General features: G+C 35.4%; 1 protein-coding gene across 1 annotated transcript in view; it reads right to left on the bottom strand.

Annotated features, from left to right (window-relative positions):
* Nucleotides 1-21,274, bottom strand: part of LOC123675974 (calcium-activated potassium channel slowpoke) — a 62,446-nt gene that overhangs the window by 23,537 nt on the left and 17,635 nt on the right. Inside the window, exons 2-10 of the mRNA XM_045611582.1 lie at nucleotides 16,713-16,774; nucleotides 12,716-12,812; nucleotides 12,538-12,649; nucleotides 11,813-11,964; nucleotides 11,556-11,723; nucleotides 4,396-4,487; nucleotides 3,261-3,371; nucleotides 2,014-2,119; nucleotides 405-557 (exon numbers count right to left, since the gene is read on the bottom strand). Of these exons, the coding sequence (XP_045467538.1) occupies nucleotides 405-557; nucleotides 2,014-2,119; nucleotides 3,261-3,371; nucleotides 4,396-4,487; nucleotides 11,556-11,723; nucleotides 11,813-11,964; nucleotides 12,538-12,649; nucleotides 12,716-12,812; nucleotides 16,713-16,774 (1,053 nt within the window). The remainder of the gene's footprint in view (nucleotides 1-404; nucleotides 558-2,013; nucleotides 2,120-3,260; nucleotides 3,372-4,395; nucleotides 4,488-11,555; nucleotides 11,724-11,812; nucleotides 11,965-12,537; nucleotides 12,650-12,715; nucleotides 12,813-16,712; nucleotides 16,775-21,274) is intronic.

Below are 21,274 nucleotides of genomic sequence, written 5' to 3'. Positions count from 1 at the left end.
ATAGATGTAAATAATTGAAAAGAGTTTAATTACTACAAATCCGACAAAGTGACGGAGAAAAAGACGAAAGGCCAGGTAATCGAATCATACCTCTAGACGATCGATTAACCAAGCCTACATACATCGTGATTATGAAGTTGTGTGCCAAAATTTTTAGAAGCTACAGTATTGAATGTATGTCTTGACATCTCCCGATAGGGTAACAACTATTCTTCAGCAAGAGACGTAGTTTTCCAACCACATGACCTTTCAGGGTTGTTATACTGCCTCCAGCGTTTGCCAGTAGAGATGTTGATGTTCTACAGTCTACAGTCACTTCATCTTCTTTATTTTTCTCGAATCAAATGAGTAGAGGGCAGCACTGTACGACGACTTTTGCGAAATATAATTTTACCAAAGCTCACCTTATTGTGATACTGCATCAGCTGAATGATGACTCTGATATCGTCGCTGTAATTCTTGATGGAGATGACTCTCATGATGTTGGCGGCATCCTCGGCATCTGGATCTTGACAATATTTATTGGCCAGCACCAAACATGCATCTGCTTCGTGTACCTACGAAATATTGTGTTGTAAAATCAGAAATCGTATTCAAGAATTGATAAGGGCTAAGAGTTGAAAAATTGAAGATCTGCGAGACTATTCTGAATCTTCTAAAAACTATAATTCTATCTTCCTTAGGAAATAAAGACGTGCATCAGAGTAAATTTGCTTGGGCAGATTTTCGTTTCAAGAATTATTATGATACACTCTAATTTTGATTTTGAAAATAGTATTCACTCTGATTTCCAATAGGCATCTATTTAACTTTGGATTTGACTATTTCAAAACTAATCATAAGCTGAATATTCGAACCAATGTCCGAATAAGTATCATCAACAGAATCTATGGTAAATCATGCAGAACAGAACGATCTCTAACATGTCATGAAACTTCACTAGCAGAAAGATTGAATTATGTGCACATATAATCCATTGTTGCTAAATTTAACGTATTCAAATGCTTAAAATTCCATGCACTAGATTGCGTAAAAATCGAAAGTTCATAATTTTTCGAATGATGAATTGTTAGAAAAAATTAAACTTCCTCATTGTACCAACTTACCACTGAAGACCCTCGTTTGCTGAGACTGTTGCCTGAATATTCGAAAGTTAGAGTCAAGAGATCAACTTTCAGTTATTGAAAGGTGATTCATTTATTGCTTTTGATTTTAGAGTGAAATAAAATGCAAGCGTAGCATCGCAGTGAAAATGTTCATATATTCTTTCAATTTTCAAAAGACCGAATAATTAAATTTACGTTTAAAAAGTTTTACCGAAGATCCACCCAGTTTTTGTTCGATATTTTGAATTGAAAGTAGGTATGTACTTCACTTTTCATTACTGTCACCAACCGCTGGAAAAATGGGTTGATTTTGTTGCGATTCAGTAGCGATTCGCAGATGGAAAATCAGTCAACTAATCACAAAACTGTCACACAAGTTTTTGTAGTACGTAATCTCATCTTTCTAACTCCATCTAAAAGAACTCGATCGGACTCATACAAAGCGAGAGAAAGATAACTGAAATCATCTATTGGAAAAATAATTAATTTCTTTTTACTACACCTAATATCTTGCCTTTTTCGATCAATGAATGTGACGTCACTTTGATATGAAGTAAAATCAAACTTGGTGAACGATTTTTCTCATAAAAAGTTAAACAGAAAAAAGATGAACTAATTTAATGATCACATGTAATGGTCTTACTTAATATTCACTTTGAAATTCTAAAGCACTAACTGGATCACCTTTCGTATACAATCTTCTGAATTCGTAGTGACCATCCTCTATTTCAAAGGTATATTCTACAGGTTGTTATGTGTGAGTCATCTAATTAATCAAACAAGAAACTCTACCCGATTCTTAGTGAGGAACAGGCATATTCGAATGTATTCGGTTTCTCGATTTTTTTCCTCAACAGTTAAACAACGAGAACATTGAAATTCAAACTTTAGTTCTTTGTCAACTAACCTTGACCCTTTGAAGATCTATAGGGTTCATTATGGTACCTTGGAAGAACTCTACGGTTGTGAAATGTCTCTTGAAGAGACCTTCCAGTTCAAGATCAGGTGGTTTCCTGTACACAACTCAACATTAACTGATACATAATAACAGAAATAAAAAGGGAAACTGGTCTTCGATGGTTACATCCTCTGCTGAAAAGTCCTTTTCTACCATGCAGCCAAAGAATCTGTCAATGAATATAGAACTACGCTGCGTAGAGATACGAGGAATTTTCATCTCAAACTTTTTGAAGTTTTGCATTTAAATTTATTTTCATACTATCTATCCATCTCAAAAGCTTTGAACTATAGGAAATAATTCTGAATATCTATCTGAATTTCTTGGCTTTGAATTTGAAGTTGATATTCGATCTATGTGTTGAGTGAGTAGTTTTCTATGCACAATATACAAATGAGGGATACAATTTCATAATGATTTATCTTGCTGGAGTTGCTGGGCTCAGTTCAGATGAAAATTCCTCATTAAAAAAGAGAAGTGCTCGAAGAAAAGCGATATTAAACAGACTATTTCATGTTTCCTTAATCAGGGTCGTTTTAGGTGTATACCTTGACTCTCTCAAGGTCAACAGCATTCATCATTGATCCCTGAAAAAACTCCACTGTTGTATAATGTCGTTTGAGGAGACCTTCCAGTTCCAGGTCTGGCTCTTTTCTGGAAATTGATGAAGACAAAAGCAGGAGGGTATAAGATCAAGTTAGTCAAGGTTATTTCACTCAATAAGACCCAGGCCCAACCAGTAAACACAATTTTTTTAGAATTCTTCGTATTCATCTTCAAAAGTCATGTACTCAGTGCTTTTCTAACTTTTTAATACCTCATCTGTAAAAAGACTCGTATTTGATTTCGAAATAGGATTCAACCTCGGCAATCACTTCAGCATTACAAATTTATTTCCCTGGAGCAGCTTTTAAACGTTGTTGCCTATGGAGCTGAGTCTGAACAACACTTATCAAGCCTTTGCTTTGCTGGGAGAAAATAGTGTTTTATCAATACATCAAATACTTTTTATTTAATGTATAATATATACTTATAATACTTTATAAGATAAGAATATGGTATGGCAATCTTTGCGCCAGGCCTAGGACTTATCGAGTGACATGTCAAGGATCAGTAAGAGGGAAAGTATACGTTTTTAAATCTAAATTCACTATAATTAAAAAAATATATAAGTTTTAGTACAGTCGGCACTATACCTGTGTAGGAACACTACTTCAACATCAACGTCCTCCCTGTCTTCGTGTAGAAAATCTTTCAGAAAATGCGAAACTGATTCGTATGTAATGTGACCACATACCACTATGTGCCTAGACGGAAAAAATCGATTAGATTTCATATTATACAGGTTCAGAAACGAATATTGCTACATGGGACAAGTACCTACTGATCGAAGGCAAATTGATAGCTAAAATATACTAGTTGCGAACTAGTTCTGAACGCTGTGCGTGATAAAAGACTGCATACAATATTCGTTCCCAGGAAGTCATCTAGTGAGGATCGAAAAATTGCTCAGATCAAAACTTACGGTATCTAAACACCATGCAACTAAATTGTGATCGACTCGAATCTAAAGAACCCCAAATCAGGGGGGTCCGGAAATCTAAAAATCTAGATGGGATAGTCTAAAATCCAAAACGGGTGAAATTTCAATAAAAAAAAAAATAAAACCAAAAAGCCAGTTAATATGCGGTGAGACTGAATCGTCTAAACAGTAGGTTCAAAGAGTTCTCGTCTCAAAAAACAGAAATATTCTCAATGTTGCATCATAATTCTACTATCAAAAATGCGGAAGGACAATTTGGTTTGGAAATCACTATCACTATTCTAAATGTTATCCTGCGTACACAGCCTGCCCACGCAAAAAAATTTTTCTGTGTCACGAATTCATGCATTTAAGACACTAACACTTAAGCCGCTGCTTGTGGTGGAGGAATTGAACCATTGAACTTTGAACATGTCCAGTTTAAACAGTGGTCGGTTTCAACATCTATACACTAGGATATCGAAGGACAAAACATAAGGGGCGATGGATATTGAAGATATTGATTTGTTGAAGCGTGCATGGGTGATTTAGGAAAGATAGATGATGGTGTTCTCATGAGCAAGTTCGATACGTAGCGATGGGCAAAGAGACCTTCAAAGTTCATCCATCAGGGCTCCATTGGAGAAGTTTAAGTGAAAGGTGGAACTGAGATTTATTTCAGGTATGGACCTTCTTTGGTCATCACTACGTAACTAAATTCGGTGATGATCCAACACATTTTCAAATAAAACCAACCAATATTTCAACTGGTTCTTATAACGAACAAATAACCTCTATATTATCCTCACCTTCTGCCTCTTTCATTCTTCAGTGTGCCGCCATACTTTGGCCTAGTTCCGATCAGATCAATGATCTCAGGTATACAACTTGCAAAAATCGCCTAAATGCCGCAAAAGACAATTAAGACAACAAGGCTTCATTTTCAGCAGAACAGAGGCAAAAAATATACATGACGTGTCTCGCAATTTCAGACATTCAAACTTCGTTAAAACACTCGAAAATTTCATCTCTCGACCTTGAACTAGTCCAAAATTGCGAGGCGCGTTTATCGACTGAATTTTCATGACTGAAACATAGGATGATGTTGCTGTAAGCTTAAAATGAAGGGGAGGGGGAGCTTTCGCTAATAGGACGGCAGGATTCTGGACAAAATTAACAAAATCAACATTCAATTATTCACAGCAAAGTCCATCTAGAGGAGCCTTACAGGTATAATTCGATTTCTCACAATTCGGTTCATAATATTTATTTTTCGAAAAACTGATGGAACATTGAGACTATTGACTTTAGCATCTCGCTCTCTCATCGTTCGCGTTCGTGCGTGGCTCTAGCAGGCTGTGCTTCAAATCAAGTGCTACTATAATCTACTAGGCCAGCTCTATGTAAATCTAGCGATTTCAAAATGTAAAAGGCATTCTGTATGCTCTCTTATCACATGTCCTCGAGAAACTAAGGTATCGTAAGCTCGTTCCAAAATCGAATTAGTTGAAGCATACAGAGGGTTCTTTCTACCGTTCAAAAATCAATCCAAAAAGTCAACTTCTTGGACAACAACAGTCGAACCATCTGGAGCAGGTCAATGGTCACTTGATATACTTACATCTAGTCTTCATTCAAGTTCCCAATTAGGAACTGACAACTGAAACAACAAACCAAGAGCTTAACTGCAGCCTTAAAATCAATCTACAGGACTAAACGAGGACCCCCGAAAACGCTGCGCCAAATGATCGCCATTGTTGTCTGTCGAATTTTCATCATTAAAGAGTTATTCTCTCGTACTTGGTAGCTAAAAGAGAGCATACCAATCTGTTCTCCTCTAAGTGTATGTGCTAGGTAAAAAATTACAAAAATATTACCCACGAAAAAACTAATCATACAAGAACTACTTCAGGTATTCATCTCACTAAGTCTTAAATGAATGAACCACCTCGAAGTTGATTTAAATTTGTCCATGCACTGAACTTGGAATTCATTCTGTAAAGTCCAATCTGTCCAGATGGAAATCAATCTCACAAGAAAATCTTCCTTTTTTTTGGTAATTCAACGATTTGGTACTCAATTATTTTCACTAGAGGAACTCAACTGAATTTTACCGGGACACAAATGGATCCTTGAGGAACACCGCGAATGTGAAATTTTGGTGGAAATGTTTGAGAACATCTATTGAACTTGGAATTCATTCTATTCTATTCCTCGCTTAGTAATTTACTGATTGTGTACTCAATCACTTCCACTGGTGGAACTTAAGTGAAATTTATTGGGATAAAGGCTGATCTTTGAGTAATACGAAAAACATGAATTTCGGTGGAAATGTTTGAGCACTGAACTTGGAATTAATTCTGTAGAGTCCAATCCGTTAAGATGGAAGCCTATCCCATAAAAAATCTTGGTTTTTGGTGATTCAGTGATTGGGTACTCAACTATTTCCACTAAATAAATTGTATTAAATTTTATCGGGACAAACTCTGATCCTTGGGGAACACCGCGAAGGTGATATTGCGGTGGAAATGTTCGAGCCCATAATTGGGTACTCAAGAGATGTTGAATTGAATTTTATCGGGACAAAGGTCGAATCTTGGGTAACACCGCGAAGATGTAGTTTTCATGAAATTTTGGGTGGAAATTTTTGAGTCCTTGTGGTTGGTGAAGTGGATAGTTTTTCTGGTGAGACGTGTTTGGTCTTCGGATGGGTAACATTTTCGAAATGCTGGAATGTATAGCGCAAAGCATAACCCAAGTGCTACAAACTCATCAAAAAATATTAATTCTATAGCAATTTCATTCCCAGAGGTGTTAAAAATACTGGATGTAGCAGCCTGGGATTGATACCTGCGTCGTATATCTTTGCTGTATTTTCCACCGTACTTGGACCGGTTGGCAGCCAACTCTGTTATCTCCGGAATCCAGCTGGCGAACACCGCCTAATAAACCCACACATTTACCCCATCAGGCTCCTCCTTGGACCCATTTACACTAAGCTACTTTCTCTTAACGCTACACTTACATACGGTACAAGCCGGAGATCAAAACGAAGTTTCTGCCCTGATTGTGATCGACAGAGAACTATAGACGCTTTTTCGATATTAAACTATCTTCAAACCTTAACATAAAGAGTTTCCTAAGAGTTTTCACCCTTTTAAGACAATGTTGAGGACCTAATAGCATATTAAAACGTCAGTGTGGTAAGTTTTCGTTTTCTATAGTACAATGATTGACTCAAAATTAAATTTTTTTTGTTTTTCTTCCTTTCTCATTTTATATTTGGTTATATTTGAATTCTTTCATTTTGAATTTAATCTTTTCTCTACATTTGTCATGTTCTTTCAGGAAGTGTTACTTTAGTCAACTGGTCAAACTTCACTTCTCATGCGCCTAAAGAATGTTTGTAAAAACGGTGTTAATTGAAAAATAGATAAAAGTGGAAGTGATTCCTTTGTCTTTATTCAAATCTTTAAATCAATTCATTTCTTGGTTTTGAGGTTTCAGCTCTGAACCCTCATTTGATCAACCAAAATAGCAATTTGTTGTTTGAGCGAGCTCAATTTTTTCATGTCTGACATGTCTGAAAGTTTAGGTTTGAGTAAACCTGGCATCCTCATAGCTCACTTTCAACTTTAGGAAACGCTAGAAAGTTCAACATTATCCTAATACTGTTTGAAAAAACTTGGTTCTCTTTCGATCACAATCACAGCAAAAACCTCTATCGAAAATAATCTTCTCTTTTTTCTGAATATAAATTGAGTTATCCTTTAAAATTTAGGTTCTCTACACCTCAGATTCTGACTGTTGGAACGATTGTTGGACATTGAATGGAATATTGGATAAAAATCACTGTCACTACTAGAAAAATATCGGTTTTCTCAATAAAAAAGCCTAGTTACCGTCAATTTGTAACGGAAAAAAATTGCAACATTCAGTTAGACCAACACAGAAGATTCAAGACAAGGGAGCAAAACACAGTGTTTGTTCTGACATATCACAAGCCCAATCTACGTGTGATTCTAGAAATAGCAAGTGTGTTTATATAATATTTATTATAAATATTGTGCTAGCTAGTTTTAAAGTTCAACTCATTCTTCTCGAAGTGATAGATTAGAATTATTTACAATATTTCAGGGACAAGAAAGTATCCTTCAGGAACACCTTCTTTCCAAACGGCTCTACTTTCAAATCAAGACAAAATGATCTTTGGTATCTACCACTTCGAAAAAACGATTGAGGTTATTTTTTAGGGTACACTCAGAATTTTAGCAGGTTTTCTTTATGTGCATCTGTGCGGGCAGGACTGTGTTCTAAACACATGCAAGTATCCATAAAAAAATCGGCAACGTGAAAACGTGATATATTTCAAGGTTTCCATTATCGCCTTGGGGTGTATTAATTATTGAATTAATTTGGGAATGTCCGTTTATACTTCAATTTTAATTACCTGTCATCTCAATAAAGATGTTTGTGACAGTTTTCTGTCTTAGGGGGAAGGATATTGCAACTGATCAATTGAGTTTTTAGATGAAGAAATATGAATTCGTTGTGTATTCGATTATAGGATGTAATATGTACGAAATTATTTTATATTGGTTATTAAGAGATGAGATGACTAAAATTTTTCAATGTGAGTATGCAAATTAAAAAAAATATTGTGAATAAGCTATTCTTTCTTCTGTCTTTTATGTTTCTTTCTGAAAATTCAATTTTGTTTAATTTTTTATGAAAATTCGAATGACTAGATATAATCTTTTGACTTTAATCATAAATACAATAAATAGTCTTAATTATAATTTCTTTTGTATGCTTTCCAGTTAATAAGATCCTGCCTCATACAATTAAAATGTTTGAGTAATAATATTATGTTGTTGACTCTTTGATATTCAAATTACAAGATTGAAAGTTTGGAAAAGTTCCAAGTTTTTGAGGACTGAATATTGATATTGTTGACTCGTTACCTCATATATTCTGGAATAACTATATATTTATGTTCCTCAGAAAAAAAACTGAGGGAAATAAAAAAATTGAAAATAATAAAAAATTTTAGTCAACTCTCTATTTCTCAATGTTACAGGGGATTTATAGAGAACAACTGTACCTCTTTCCGTGTTCTCTCTTGAATTCACCACTATATTTGGATCTAGTTCCTACAAGGTCAATTATTTCAGGAATGCTACTGGCAAATATTGCCTGCAAATAAATATCCATTGAGTGAAGATATGAAAAAAAAATTCCCTTACTTCGCAAAGTGGGGAAATTTCATAATTTCGAACATCTATGTACATTTGTTCCATTCAAAGCTTTCACATTGTTTTGCACAAAAACTCGAATCATAGTAAGCCATATTACAAATTTCCGGTCAGGTAAAGAACCACAAAATCATAGATCAGATATTTAATGAAATTATAATGAAGCTATCGAAGTTTTTTAGGGAATTATTATCCGAATCAACAATTACGCAAATTTCAATAACTTTGAATTGAAATGACGAGATGATCTCATAATTATAATTTTTTATTTGTAATTCAATAGAAATGATGAATTTCGCGCTTTTTAGCTATGATCTAATCAGTTTTCAACCTTAAATTTCAACTACAACTGAGGTGAGCAGCCGCAGAGGTTTTTAGGTCGCATCCTCAAAGTCCATTTTTATCCTTATTTTAAGCAAATATAGTAGTGTCACTTAACCTCCAATATCTCGTTCCATATTCATCTCTATGTTCCGATATTTTGGAATGGCAACAGGGCCAGCCTCGGAAGCAAATCAATCTTTTCATTTACACTTGAGATTCGCCTAGTTTTTCTATTGGTTTGTAAACTGCTTCTATGTTATGTCTTTCTGGGAGTTTTCCGATTTTGCTAGTAACTAAAAGTATCAGAAGCAAGTGAGCTTTCTCTTTGGAAATTATTTTTAGATACCTGTCCTCTGGTGTTTGACGTCTTATACTTGATCGATTTCCTTTGAGCTATACCTAGCCATTGGACAAGAGGGCTTGTCTCAAGTGTTTATTGTGGATGATAAATGATGTTCTTGTCCAGATATTTGTCTGTTTGGTTGAATATAATGTGAACAGATCACCGAAACACCCAAGAAACTCTTTCAATTACTGCTAAATCAGTCATACTGAATTCAGTTTGAAGTTTTATATCCTTATACTGAGTTATTCTGAAGCGTACCTTATTGTACTACCTAGAAACCTCTGAAGATGTTGACCGCAGTTGCAAGCGGAACGTCATATATAAAATCGTCTAGACCACGCTAGAAAACCCATCATAATTTCCCAACTCTGATGTGGAAGTTCTCCAATTACGTAAAACTGGAACTAGTATTAAAGAAGAAATATTATTCTTAAGTCCTGACAAACGCTTACAAGGGGATTTGAAAGAAGCCTGAAAGTTTCAAGGATTCCATTCCCTAACGAGAGCGTCGTGTACCGAGGTGTTGTTGTTTGTGTTGAATTAAATTAAAATCCAACCTCTCATATTACGTCAACTAATGAAAAAGGCTCTGAGGGTGTTTCAGCTGAAACGACCAAGCAAAAAAAAGGCAAGTTTGTGCGCTTGAAAGGGAAGAAAAAGCAAAACGTTCTAGCATGTCAGATTAATGTAACGTGTACGTTGAGGCAAAAGTTACGTTTTATACGGCAAACTAACTGGAAAATGGAATTCGTTTCAATTAAATACTTGGAGTAATCTCGGAAAGTTTTGTTCAGACTCTATACGGGTTTTATAGTTGAAAAGTTTCCAAACGATTACGTCTAACACTAATTTCTTGAATTGCAAAGTTGGTCTACGAAGTTCATCAACATTTTTGTCTTCTTGGTTCAATTATGACTGAATAACATGAATGTAATTTCTACTTTGTTATAACAATATCATCAATAGGTAAAGAGTTATATGAAAATAAATTATTCGCATAATTCATAAAAATCACTATTCTTCTTTAGAAGTTTTATATACAGTGGTTTTAAATTGGAGATACAAACAAAAATGTTCCAATTTCTTGGATAATTTAAAGAAAAAGGTCCCACCCATTCGATCGAAATGTCAACAGCGAAATGACGTTAATACTTGAAATTTTATTCTTCGTACCTAATGATGTTATTGTTATATCAGTTCTTTTTTCTGAAATTCATTGAAGGATATCATTTTATATTTTTACTGATTTGATTACTCTATTTACTTTATTTAATAATCACCTGATAACTGATTCTTGATTGGATTGAGTGAATCCAAGCATGCAACTAATGCCTCTAGAATGTTTCGCTTGCAAGTCATAAGCATAAGCAACTTTTTGAATGTTATAATCTAGAGTTTATTTCGTTCCATTGACAAGTCAACCTAAACGTGCATTCACAAAGGACATCATACAACATTCATATGCATCCAAAATAGAAAAAAAAATGAAGAAAGAGAAGAGAAATATCGAATTTATGTACTCCGATTGTTCTGGATAGGTTCAGAAGGGATTGTTCTTAGGAATATTTGAAATGACAAAACTCTGGTAATTCAGGACATGAAGAAATGGAAATAGAACAAATAATCAACTCAATTCTACTATATATCTCAACAGGAGATTGAAATATTTGAAGAAACGATGCTATTTCCACTTTTCCATGTTTTACTGATCAAACTTTATGTTTATATATATCTTGTCAAAAATGATTCAAAAATCAATAGATATTGAGTTTTAAATGTTTTAAAAAGGTTTTAAGGTTCTTAAACTAGCACAGTCGATTGAAAAAACACCAAGAAGGAGTTTTGGTTTCAATGTGACCCTGGATACATTCTATGTCATAAATTTGATATTGGTGTTCATTTTTCAATAATTTTCCCAATTTGTTCCTTTCAGATATATCTCAAATCGCCTGTGCTAGCAGAAAAATTGTTGGAGCAGAAGAGACCAATAAGCGATAAGCGCTAGACATATTCAAGGTAGTTCTACATCAGTTTTTGTACTCACCAAGCCGACTAGCAGGAAGAAAACAAGAAAAGTCCTACCGAGGACCGTTTGACAGTAGACGTCACCATAACCTACTGTCGACATGGTAACGATAAGAAAATATACGCAGGTCCAATACGGTAGAGGATGAGGATTGCGAAAGTCTAATGGATCACCTGAGTTTTCTAACTGAAAAAACCATTCTGATCAATAAAGGAAACAGTTCGAAACTTCCTTCCGACTCCTGGACTTCCGGATAGAGAGTCTGGAAAACTCACCAAGTGTATTATGCCGGCGGCTGTCAACCAAACCGATATAAATATGGAAACTAACTGAGCAAGTCGTATGGAACTGGAAGTCTTCAATATGTTGAGATACTGTAAAATATCGGGAACAGTCATCAAGCGTAGAGCGCGAAGAAATCGAAGACCTGAAACGAGAATCCTATTAGCACAGGTAGAACACAAAATATGCGGTATTGTGGAAATTCAAGTCCCACTAATAGGCCCATGGGGTATCCCAGAACCGAATCGGATATACGGTTGGTCCTATGTTGTTATAATAGGATAGTTATCTTAATGCTCTCCAAGCTTGTCCAGAAGCATTATTTCAGCTTCCCACATGCGAGCAATATAAACAGGTTCACGCATAAATAGGAGGGAGGGTCTTCGACTAGGAAGAGGAACTGTGCGTCCAGAGTCTGACTAAGAATAATACAAAAAATCGCAACATAGAATATATCAAGTGAATATAATAAGTGCAGTCATAGATTTTCTTTCTTATGGATATACAAATCATCACAAATTTGCAATTAATATCAACATTCTGGTGTGGGTACGTTACCACTTGCCCTTTGCGCAAAACATTCGATTTACTGTGTTTATATTGCTGACTCATATTTGAACTATTAATGTACATTTTTTCAGTGAATTTTCAGGGAGTGTTTTTCTTAGGTGGAATTCACAAGTTCAAAGTAGGTTTTGATCGTTTTTTCAATACTCACCGATCCAAGTGCGGTTCAAATATATAGACACAAAGGACGGGGGTATCGTGAAGTAGTCTACAAACGAGTACATCTCTAGCATAAACCATAACTTATCGCTAGCAGCTATAAACTGAAATGAGAAGAAAAAAAATTGATCGATATGAGTCGAAATGAAGTTATGGAAGATTATACTTACTCTTATACAAAAATAGACCATAAAAAATATATTGAAGGCAAGGTCGATTTGTTGTGTTATATTGTTGCTCCACTCTTGGCAGCGTTCAACGCCATCGCTGAAAAAGAGAAGTGAAAACAGAATTAAACAAAAGAAAAAAAATAACAATTGTTAATTGTTGCAAAAAAATTATAACCTTGAATTATTAAATTTTAAAATTCTAGAATGTCCCCAAATGTAATAGAAAAATTCTATTTCATCGAAACAATGCTCGTTATCATAAATCTATGAAAACCAAGGTCAAATTGAACGAATGGCGTTTCCAGCAGCTTGATCACCCAGCTTATTCTCCAGATCTGGTTCTCAGCGATTACTGGCTCAAAAGATCTCAAAAGAATGCTCCAGGGATAGAAATTTGGTTCTAATGAAGAAGTAATTGCGGAAGTTGAATCCTATTTCGAAAACCAAGATGAATGTTTCTACAGAAGAGTTATTTAAGAGTTAGAGGAGCGTTGAAGTATATCATAGACTAATAAACATAGATAGAGTAAGTATACGCAACTTTTACATGTCCCCAACATGTTTAGATTACGTTGTCGGATTGTGATATATTTTCAAATCCACAATTTTACTATATCATTATGAATGTATATTATATTGAATGAAATATATTCATTTGAGTGATTCCCGATTAAATATGCAAATTTGAATATTTGGAATCCGATATTTTTCCTAATTGTCGAATTTATAATAAGCAGAATATCTTATTATTTTCTGTATCTACCTGCTGAAATCCAAGGTTTGGCAACTTTTGCTCTCCTAGTGTCATCGGTTGTTTCACGTCGTTTGGCAAGCTTGAAGTTTGTTTTCTGAATTCTGATATATTTAGGTATTTATTTGAATATATTTTGAGGTAATATGAAACGTTGATTCTCTATGGGACATAAGAAATGCGTTCTTTGTGGAAAAACTCGCGAATTGAGTGATATATCGTATCACTGATATGTTTTCATTTCCGCGCGCTCCATGTCAAATTTGATAGTTCATGTTGGGGACGAAATTTTCTCACTGAAAATGACATATGCTCCCTCTATCTATGTTTATTATTCTGACTAGTACATGTATCATCTCGAAGGTGACTATTTTAACGAATGAAGTAGAATTTTAAAGAAAAAATGTGTTTTTACTCTTTAGGTCCTGGACTTATAGAGTGAAGTGTTGAAGATAAAAAGACAATCGATAAAGGATTCACGAGGAAAAATACAATGATCTGTATTTCCCTCATATTATATTTTTACATTGTTTTGAAGACTAGTATATATGAAAGCCCGAGAGGGCATAGTGTACCGACAACAAACTGCATAAAAACCTCATGAAGTTGGCACCTCCCAATGTTCCTTGAGCTTGTACCGTAATAGATGACGTCACGTGTGTATGAGGTATGTTATTTTGGCTTGTCGTTAAATATAAATTCTATTCTGGCTCCAACTGGTCCCAACGAACTTTGTGATAACGTTTTGTTTGTTGGTGATGGTAATAAACACCGGAAACAAAGGTTTGGTTGTCAGCAAGATGGCTTTTATGCTGGACCTGTCGAAACATCAGATAAAATAAGATTGTCTAGGTTGAATTGATATATTCTCGGCCGATGAGAGTTTTGTAGTCTGAAGCTTGATCCCCCCTTCAGATATTGCACAATAAATATTTTTCCTAAGATATACAGTGTGTATCGTGCATATAGCCGTCATCAAAATAGCGTTGAAGTGAAATGAAGAAATTTATGCTTACTTCTAGAGTCTTGGTTCTTGAATCAATGCTGAATTCTTCGATAGTAGCAATGTCTTAACATTTGAATCACTAAAAAACACCTACACGGGTGAACGATTGTTTGATTGATTTATTTTCATTGATTCGTATGAATCCGGCTCGGAGGACCATTAACGTTTGTATGCTTGATTTTGGATGAAAGAAAATAAGTTATGATTTTTTACTTGTTTAATATAGGATGTTTTTTTTTTTCGAGGTATATAACTTTAAGTGGGCATTACTGTTCAAGATGGCGATCGATTTAACAGCTGTCAAGTGATTTATTCTCAGTTTGATTTGGCAATTCATCATGAATAGACCCACGCCTGAACAACGCTTGCAAATAGTGCAATTTTATTTCGAAAATAATGGTTCTGTGCGGAATACGTATCGCGCACTACGTCCATTTTATTCTGTTCAGCGATGAAGCGCACTTCTGGTTGAATGGCTACGTCAACAAACAGAACTGCCGCATTTGGAGATAAGCTAATCCTCAAGTATATGTCGAAACACCGTTACATCCAGAAAAACTGACTGTTTGGTGCGCTTTATGGGCTGGTGGAATCATTGGTCCGTACTTCTTCAAAAACGATGATGGCCAGAACGTTACAGTCAATGGTGATCAGTATAGAGACATGATTACTAACTTTTTCATTCCTGAATTGAACAACCATGGTGTCCAGGAGCTGTGGTTCCAACAAGACGGCGCAACATGTCACTCAGCTCGTGCCACAATCGATTTATTGAAAGACACGTTTGGTGACCGCCTAATTTCACGTTTTGGACATGTGAATTGGCCTCCAAGATATTGTGATTCAACACCGCTAGACTACTTTCTGTGGGGCTATGTAAAGTCATTGGTCTATGCGGATGAGCCACGAACCCTAGACCATTTGGAAGACAACATTCGCCGTGTTATTGCCGATATACGGCCACTAATGTTGTAAAAAGTCATCGAAAATTGGACGTCCAGATTGGACTACATCCGAGCCAGCCGTGGCGGTCATATGCCAGAAATTATATTTAAAATGTAATGCCACAAGATTATCTTGCGGATAAATAAAATTCATGTCAATCGAATAATCCATCGTTGTTTCATTGGAATTTAAAGTTCTATACCTCTAAAAAAAACACCCTCCATAAGTTTTTTACAATGAAGCCCCGAATTTCGGAAAAACGGTAGAAGCAAAGTTAACGCCTATGTAATGAACAAACTAATAAGCAGATTACGCACAAACTCGCGTGGACAAAAAGAGTTTTGATGATCTGTTTTTTTTTAATGGTTAAATCTCCCCACTCTCTTCACTGTAAGTCTCCGATACTAAAATTCCGGTATGAAAATTACCGAAACATTCAGGCAGACACTGTTACAACTTCCTGATCCAAATTATCTACTGCTCAATTTGACTTGAACGACTCGAAACCATCGCCAAATAATTCTTCACTTATGATTCTCACATCGGGAATTTCACTGCTGATTGCAGACACAGCCCAGACAAAAATAAGTCCCTTCCAACCATCTCAGAAAACGAAAACACCTGACATTTAATGATGACGTCATACTTGATAGCACTCCCGATCTGACTTGTAACGTTTGCCAACATCTCAAAAAAAAAAATTTAGGAGTGAATTTATTGACGGAGAATGTTTTCGAAAAAAATTAATATCGGAATCGTATAAAAAGTGTGTCTATAATTATTCGTGCAAATGTCGGCAATAGGCTATTATCTACTAAAGAAAAAAGCACGTAGCGACAAAATAAACAGTGCTGTCTGTAAGCCAAATTGGCATTAGTCCAAATGAGCATAGATTTAATACGTAACAAAGTGTATTGTATCGACTTAATCTAGAAAATATGAACTCATTGCATAATTGCAATGATAATGCTGAAGTTCATGATCCATATGAAACAAATATGTCAATTCTAAAGGAAAAAAACAAGCAACAAACTGATTTGTTATTTAAAATGAAGAAATGATTCGCTGAACTGCCAAACATCTCCTAATGTAATCATAATCTGAAAATTTGAGACTCCTCAGAACTTGCTGTTTCAAAGTTCAACCTGCATTTCAAGTTTAACATCAAATCAAATTTAATAGGTTTATACTATATTTACTGATTGTATAGAACTTTTTTCTTGTTAATTTTGTTTTGGGAAAATAAACATTATTCTTTTCTATTCTATTCTAATTAATAAAATAAATGGACTTACTTCGAAGCATCTATGAAGTATATTATAAGTGATGCAATGCTGAGAATGAACACCAGAACGACCTGAAAAAAAGAAGAAGGATTAGAATTCATGAGAATAATAGATGAAATATTTAGACTGCATTTGGAAATTTTATGTAGCACTAAAACATATTATGCACTAGTTTTCTTTCATTCTTATTTATAATGAAAAGATCTTTTACATAATTCCCTTTTTCATTATCGATGAACAAAGTTTTTTGAGGGACGTTAGGATAAGAAGAGAACATAAGCTTGGTCCAGCTATATTTTTCAATAATCTGGAGATTGGTCACTGTTAATTTATTCTAGGTTCTATTTTAATTGAATTCATTTTATTTTCATAATTTCAAATCAATGATCTTGGGATTCGCTGATGTTCATTTTATATTTTATTATATATTTTATCTTATTTTCCAATGAGAGGTTTCATTTTGATTTTAAAGAAAAAACCTTTCAGCTGTTGCATTAGCTTCAAAGCTTAATTGTTCATAATTCTCAAATTTCATTCTAAGATATCATTTCTATTTATATTTTTCATCTCACGAACTTATTTCAGCCATGGTTCATCACCAAAATGAAGTGAATGAAAACAGATATTTTTTTTCTGAATTAAATAATCTTATCCGATGAAAATATCAAGATGGTAGATCTAGAGAATTAACTTCGGTTTATAATCGTGTTTAGAACCACCACTCAAAAGTAACAATTTTATGGTCCCTAACTAGCACTGAAAACCTGAGAGCCTAGCCCATAATATCCCAAATGGAACAATAAAAAGCAGCAGAGCGTAAAATTAACTGAAAGCCGGAAAAGCCTATCGTTCACGAGGACGTAAAACATCGCTTCGGTTGGACGTAAATCAAATTTTGGGAGTTATCGGAAATTTAACTCGTCTGGCTCTGTATCCACGTCGATAGAGAGTACCTACAAGCCGAGAAATGGAGAAAAATTCTGTTCGCATGTGACCTAACAGTTTTAATGAGGGTTTTATACAAAAGGGGTGTTTTTTTTAGAGCTATAGAACTTTAAATTGCAATAAAACAGCGATGGATTATTCGATTGAAATGAATTTTATTTATCCGCAAGATAATCTTGTGGCGTTATATTTTGATTTCTGGCATATGACCGCCACGGCTGGCTCGGATGTAGTCCAATCTGGACGTCCAATTTTCGATGACTTTTTCCAACATTTGTGGCCGTATATCGGCAATAACACGGCGAATGTTGTCTTCCAAATGGTCAAGGGTTTGTGGCTTATCCGCATAGACCAATGACTTTACATAGCCCCACAGAAAGTAGTCTAGCGGTGTTAAATCACAAGATCTTGGAGGCCAATTCACAGGTCCAAAACGTGAAATTAGGCGGTCACCAAACTAGTCTCTCAATAAATCGATTGTGGCACGAGCTGTGTGACATGTTGCGCCGTCTTGTTGGAACCACAGCTCCTGGACATCATGGTTGTTCAATTCAGGAATGAAAAAGTTAGTAATCATGGCTCTATACCGATCACCATTGACTGTAACATTCTGGCCATCATCGTTTTTGAAGAAGTACGGACCAATGATTCCACCAGCCCATGAAGCGCACCAAACAGTCAGTTTTTCTGGATGTAACGGTGTTTCGACATACACTTGAGGATTAGCTTCACTCAAAATGCGGCAGTTTTATTTGTTGACGTAGCCATTCAACCAGAAGTGCGCTTCGTCGCTAAACAAAATAAAATGGACGTAGTGCGCGATACGTATTCCGCACAGAACCATTATTTTCGAAATAAAATTGCACTATTTGCAAGCGTTGTTCAGGCGTTAGTCTATTCATAATGAATTGCCAAACCAAACTGAGAATAAATCACTTGACAGCTGTTAAATCAGTCGCCATCTTGAACAGTAATGCCAACTTAAAGTTGTATACCTCGAAAAAAAACACCCGTCATATATTAGGATCGCTAGAGATGATATGAGAGAACATTATTAGGCCAAGAACTGATCACTGTGGTATTCCATAGACTAGCCGGTACATGACCTCGTTTTGATTTCTACGATGCTAATAAAGAAATAATAATAAATAAACCAAATAATTTAAACTAGGTATCATTATGGATTTTTTAATAACGATATTATTGTGTCATTAGAAGTTTATAAATAAAATCTGTGAGTAAATATGGGTTTGTTTATTTGATTTTGATATGTTTTAAAGTAGTAGAGAGCATGGGCAATATTGTGATTTCTAAGAAGGAATTAGATCCGCGTGATGTTAACTCATAGTAAAATAATTGAATTAACAGTTTTCTTCAATTAACATTTCATGCAGTAGAATTGACATCCTGCCACACCCTGTACAACCTACTACGCAATGGTGACCAGCTTCATTCCACAACAAATTAATTTTTCATCGACCAATCTCATATGCCAAAAATAACCTCACATTAGCTGCTAATAGCTAAACATAATAACACAATGGAAAGTGGATGGATTTCACACTCTAATTCACGTAATTCGATCACAATTCATGACTCCCTACGTGTGCCAAATCGGGGAACAAACACATCGTATTCGACGAAAACGTGAATAAATCAGGACAGCAGGGAGCTACCCCTAAACAGGGTCGATTCAATACAGAATGCAAAACAAAATTATAGAAGGTTTTCCACGAAGCAATTTCGCTCGCTGTGGAAACTGTTCATCGTTGATGAAACAGCGATGTTACGTCATAGGAAAACTCATCCACCATCGTGGAAACTCATTAGGGCAGAGCGATTCACATGCAATAATGCAGATTCCTGTTGTTCCAGGAGCCATGCCTGGGTTTGGTGTAATGAGGTCTGTATCCAGAAGTTGGAAATATGTAGCAGGATCTGGCTTGATTTATGAATATGCATGGGTTCGGGATTGGAGACATTACGTTATTGCCATCTTCAGCGGGGTATGGGAAACTTCCAGTAATAAGCAACATAGATTTGTGGGCTGACTGAACGAGATGGCAGCTTAGACCGTCTGTAGGATGTAAGATAATCAATCTTGATGATGTAAGGGTTGCTTTTTATGTTTCGAGAATAGATACGAAAGCATACTTTAGATATCATTTGAAAGGCTTCGTTTTTACTCAAAATCTCCGTCTTGAATACACTTTTCTATACGTTCAAACCAATTTTCAAAACAACTTTTCCACTTCGAATCAGGTAGCTCCCAAACAAGTGTTTTGAAAGCAGAAACTTCATCTTCAGTTCTTGTAAAACGCTTGCCATGCAATTTATTCTTTATGTGAGGCAACAAAAAGAAGTCATTTGGTGTTAAATCAGGTCTATATGGTGGTTGACCCATCAATTCTACGTTTTAACCACTCAAAAATCCTTTGTTCGAGTCGAAGTGTGAGAGCTCGAGTGGTCATGTAGATGTATCTTACCTCCCAGATACTAGAACTACCAGATTAAAGTCACGCAAGCCTTCATGGATTAATACCTTCCTTCAATTTAATGAAAGTGACAAGGAAATTTGGCGTTCGGAATGGAGTTCTTGTAATGTCTTCAACAGAAGTCTAATCGTTGATCGTTCAGAGGAAGTTCTGGGTTTTTATATGCCTAGGAGAATTTGATATATTTTAAATCGACTTAGGACTGGTCATGATCGTTGCAATAGTATGCTCTTCAAATGACATTCTATTGATAGCCCACTATGTGAGTGTGGTGTAGAAGAAACCATTGAATACTTGGTAAGTACTTGTCCCATTCATAAATTTCATGGTGATTTCCAAACTATCCATTCAGTTTCAGATTTTTTTCAGAAAGAGTCTTTAACTTCAAATCAATATAATGGAAACTAACATTTATTATTCCTTTCTGGTTCTTTTCTTTTTTGTTTTCAGATTTAATTATCGTCAACCGTTGGTGAGTAGAAAGGATGGAGAAGATTTTTTTTGGATGAAGAGGAAGACCTCCAATATAAATATGTCAGCTCATTCTATAAAAAAATACACAAACCAGCCACTGCACCTATACGGGGAGACAGAGTGTTTGCTGAGGTTTTTATATGTGCTCTTATATCATACGTTGAAATATATGATGCCCCATTTACATTTCCTCTGCTAATACTATCAGTTTTTGCACACCATCGATGTTTTTTGTCATAACAACTGGTTCTCGACGCCCTTCACAAAATTCGTCTTTAAGAAAACGGCGACCCCAATTTAACACTCCATACCAGCGATGAAGAGTGGTTTTGGTTGGTGCTTCATTCCCAAAAGTCGAATCAAGATCAACGATGCATTGATCTTGTGTTAATTCACTTCGAAAGTTATACAAAATTAGTGCACGAAAATGTTCAAGGGTTGATTGGTCTAGACCACCCTGTATGTATCCAGCAGTCATAGAAATGAACTAGCTCCTTCTTCAAACACCATATGATCTAAAAAAAAAACTGAACAAGCCTCTCCAGCCCACTTAACACCCTTAATTAACGTTCTCCAAGTGATCTCAATCCATCCACCTAAAAATTCATAACTACCTAGGTCATTGCTATGCAAATGTATTCTTGCTACCGTCACTTC

Source organism: Harmonia axyridis, chromosome 3 (assembly GCF_914767665.1).
Source record: "Harmonia axyridis chromosome 3, icHarAxyr1.1, whole genome shotgun sequence".
Lineage (NCBI taxonomy): Eukaryota > Metazoa > Arthropoda > Insecta > Coleoptera > Coccinellidae > Harmonia > Harmonia axyridis.
The sequence above is the reverse complement of the archived record's forward strand: the minus strand, read 5'-3'. Positions and strand labels throughout refer to the sequence as shown.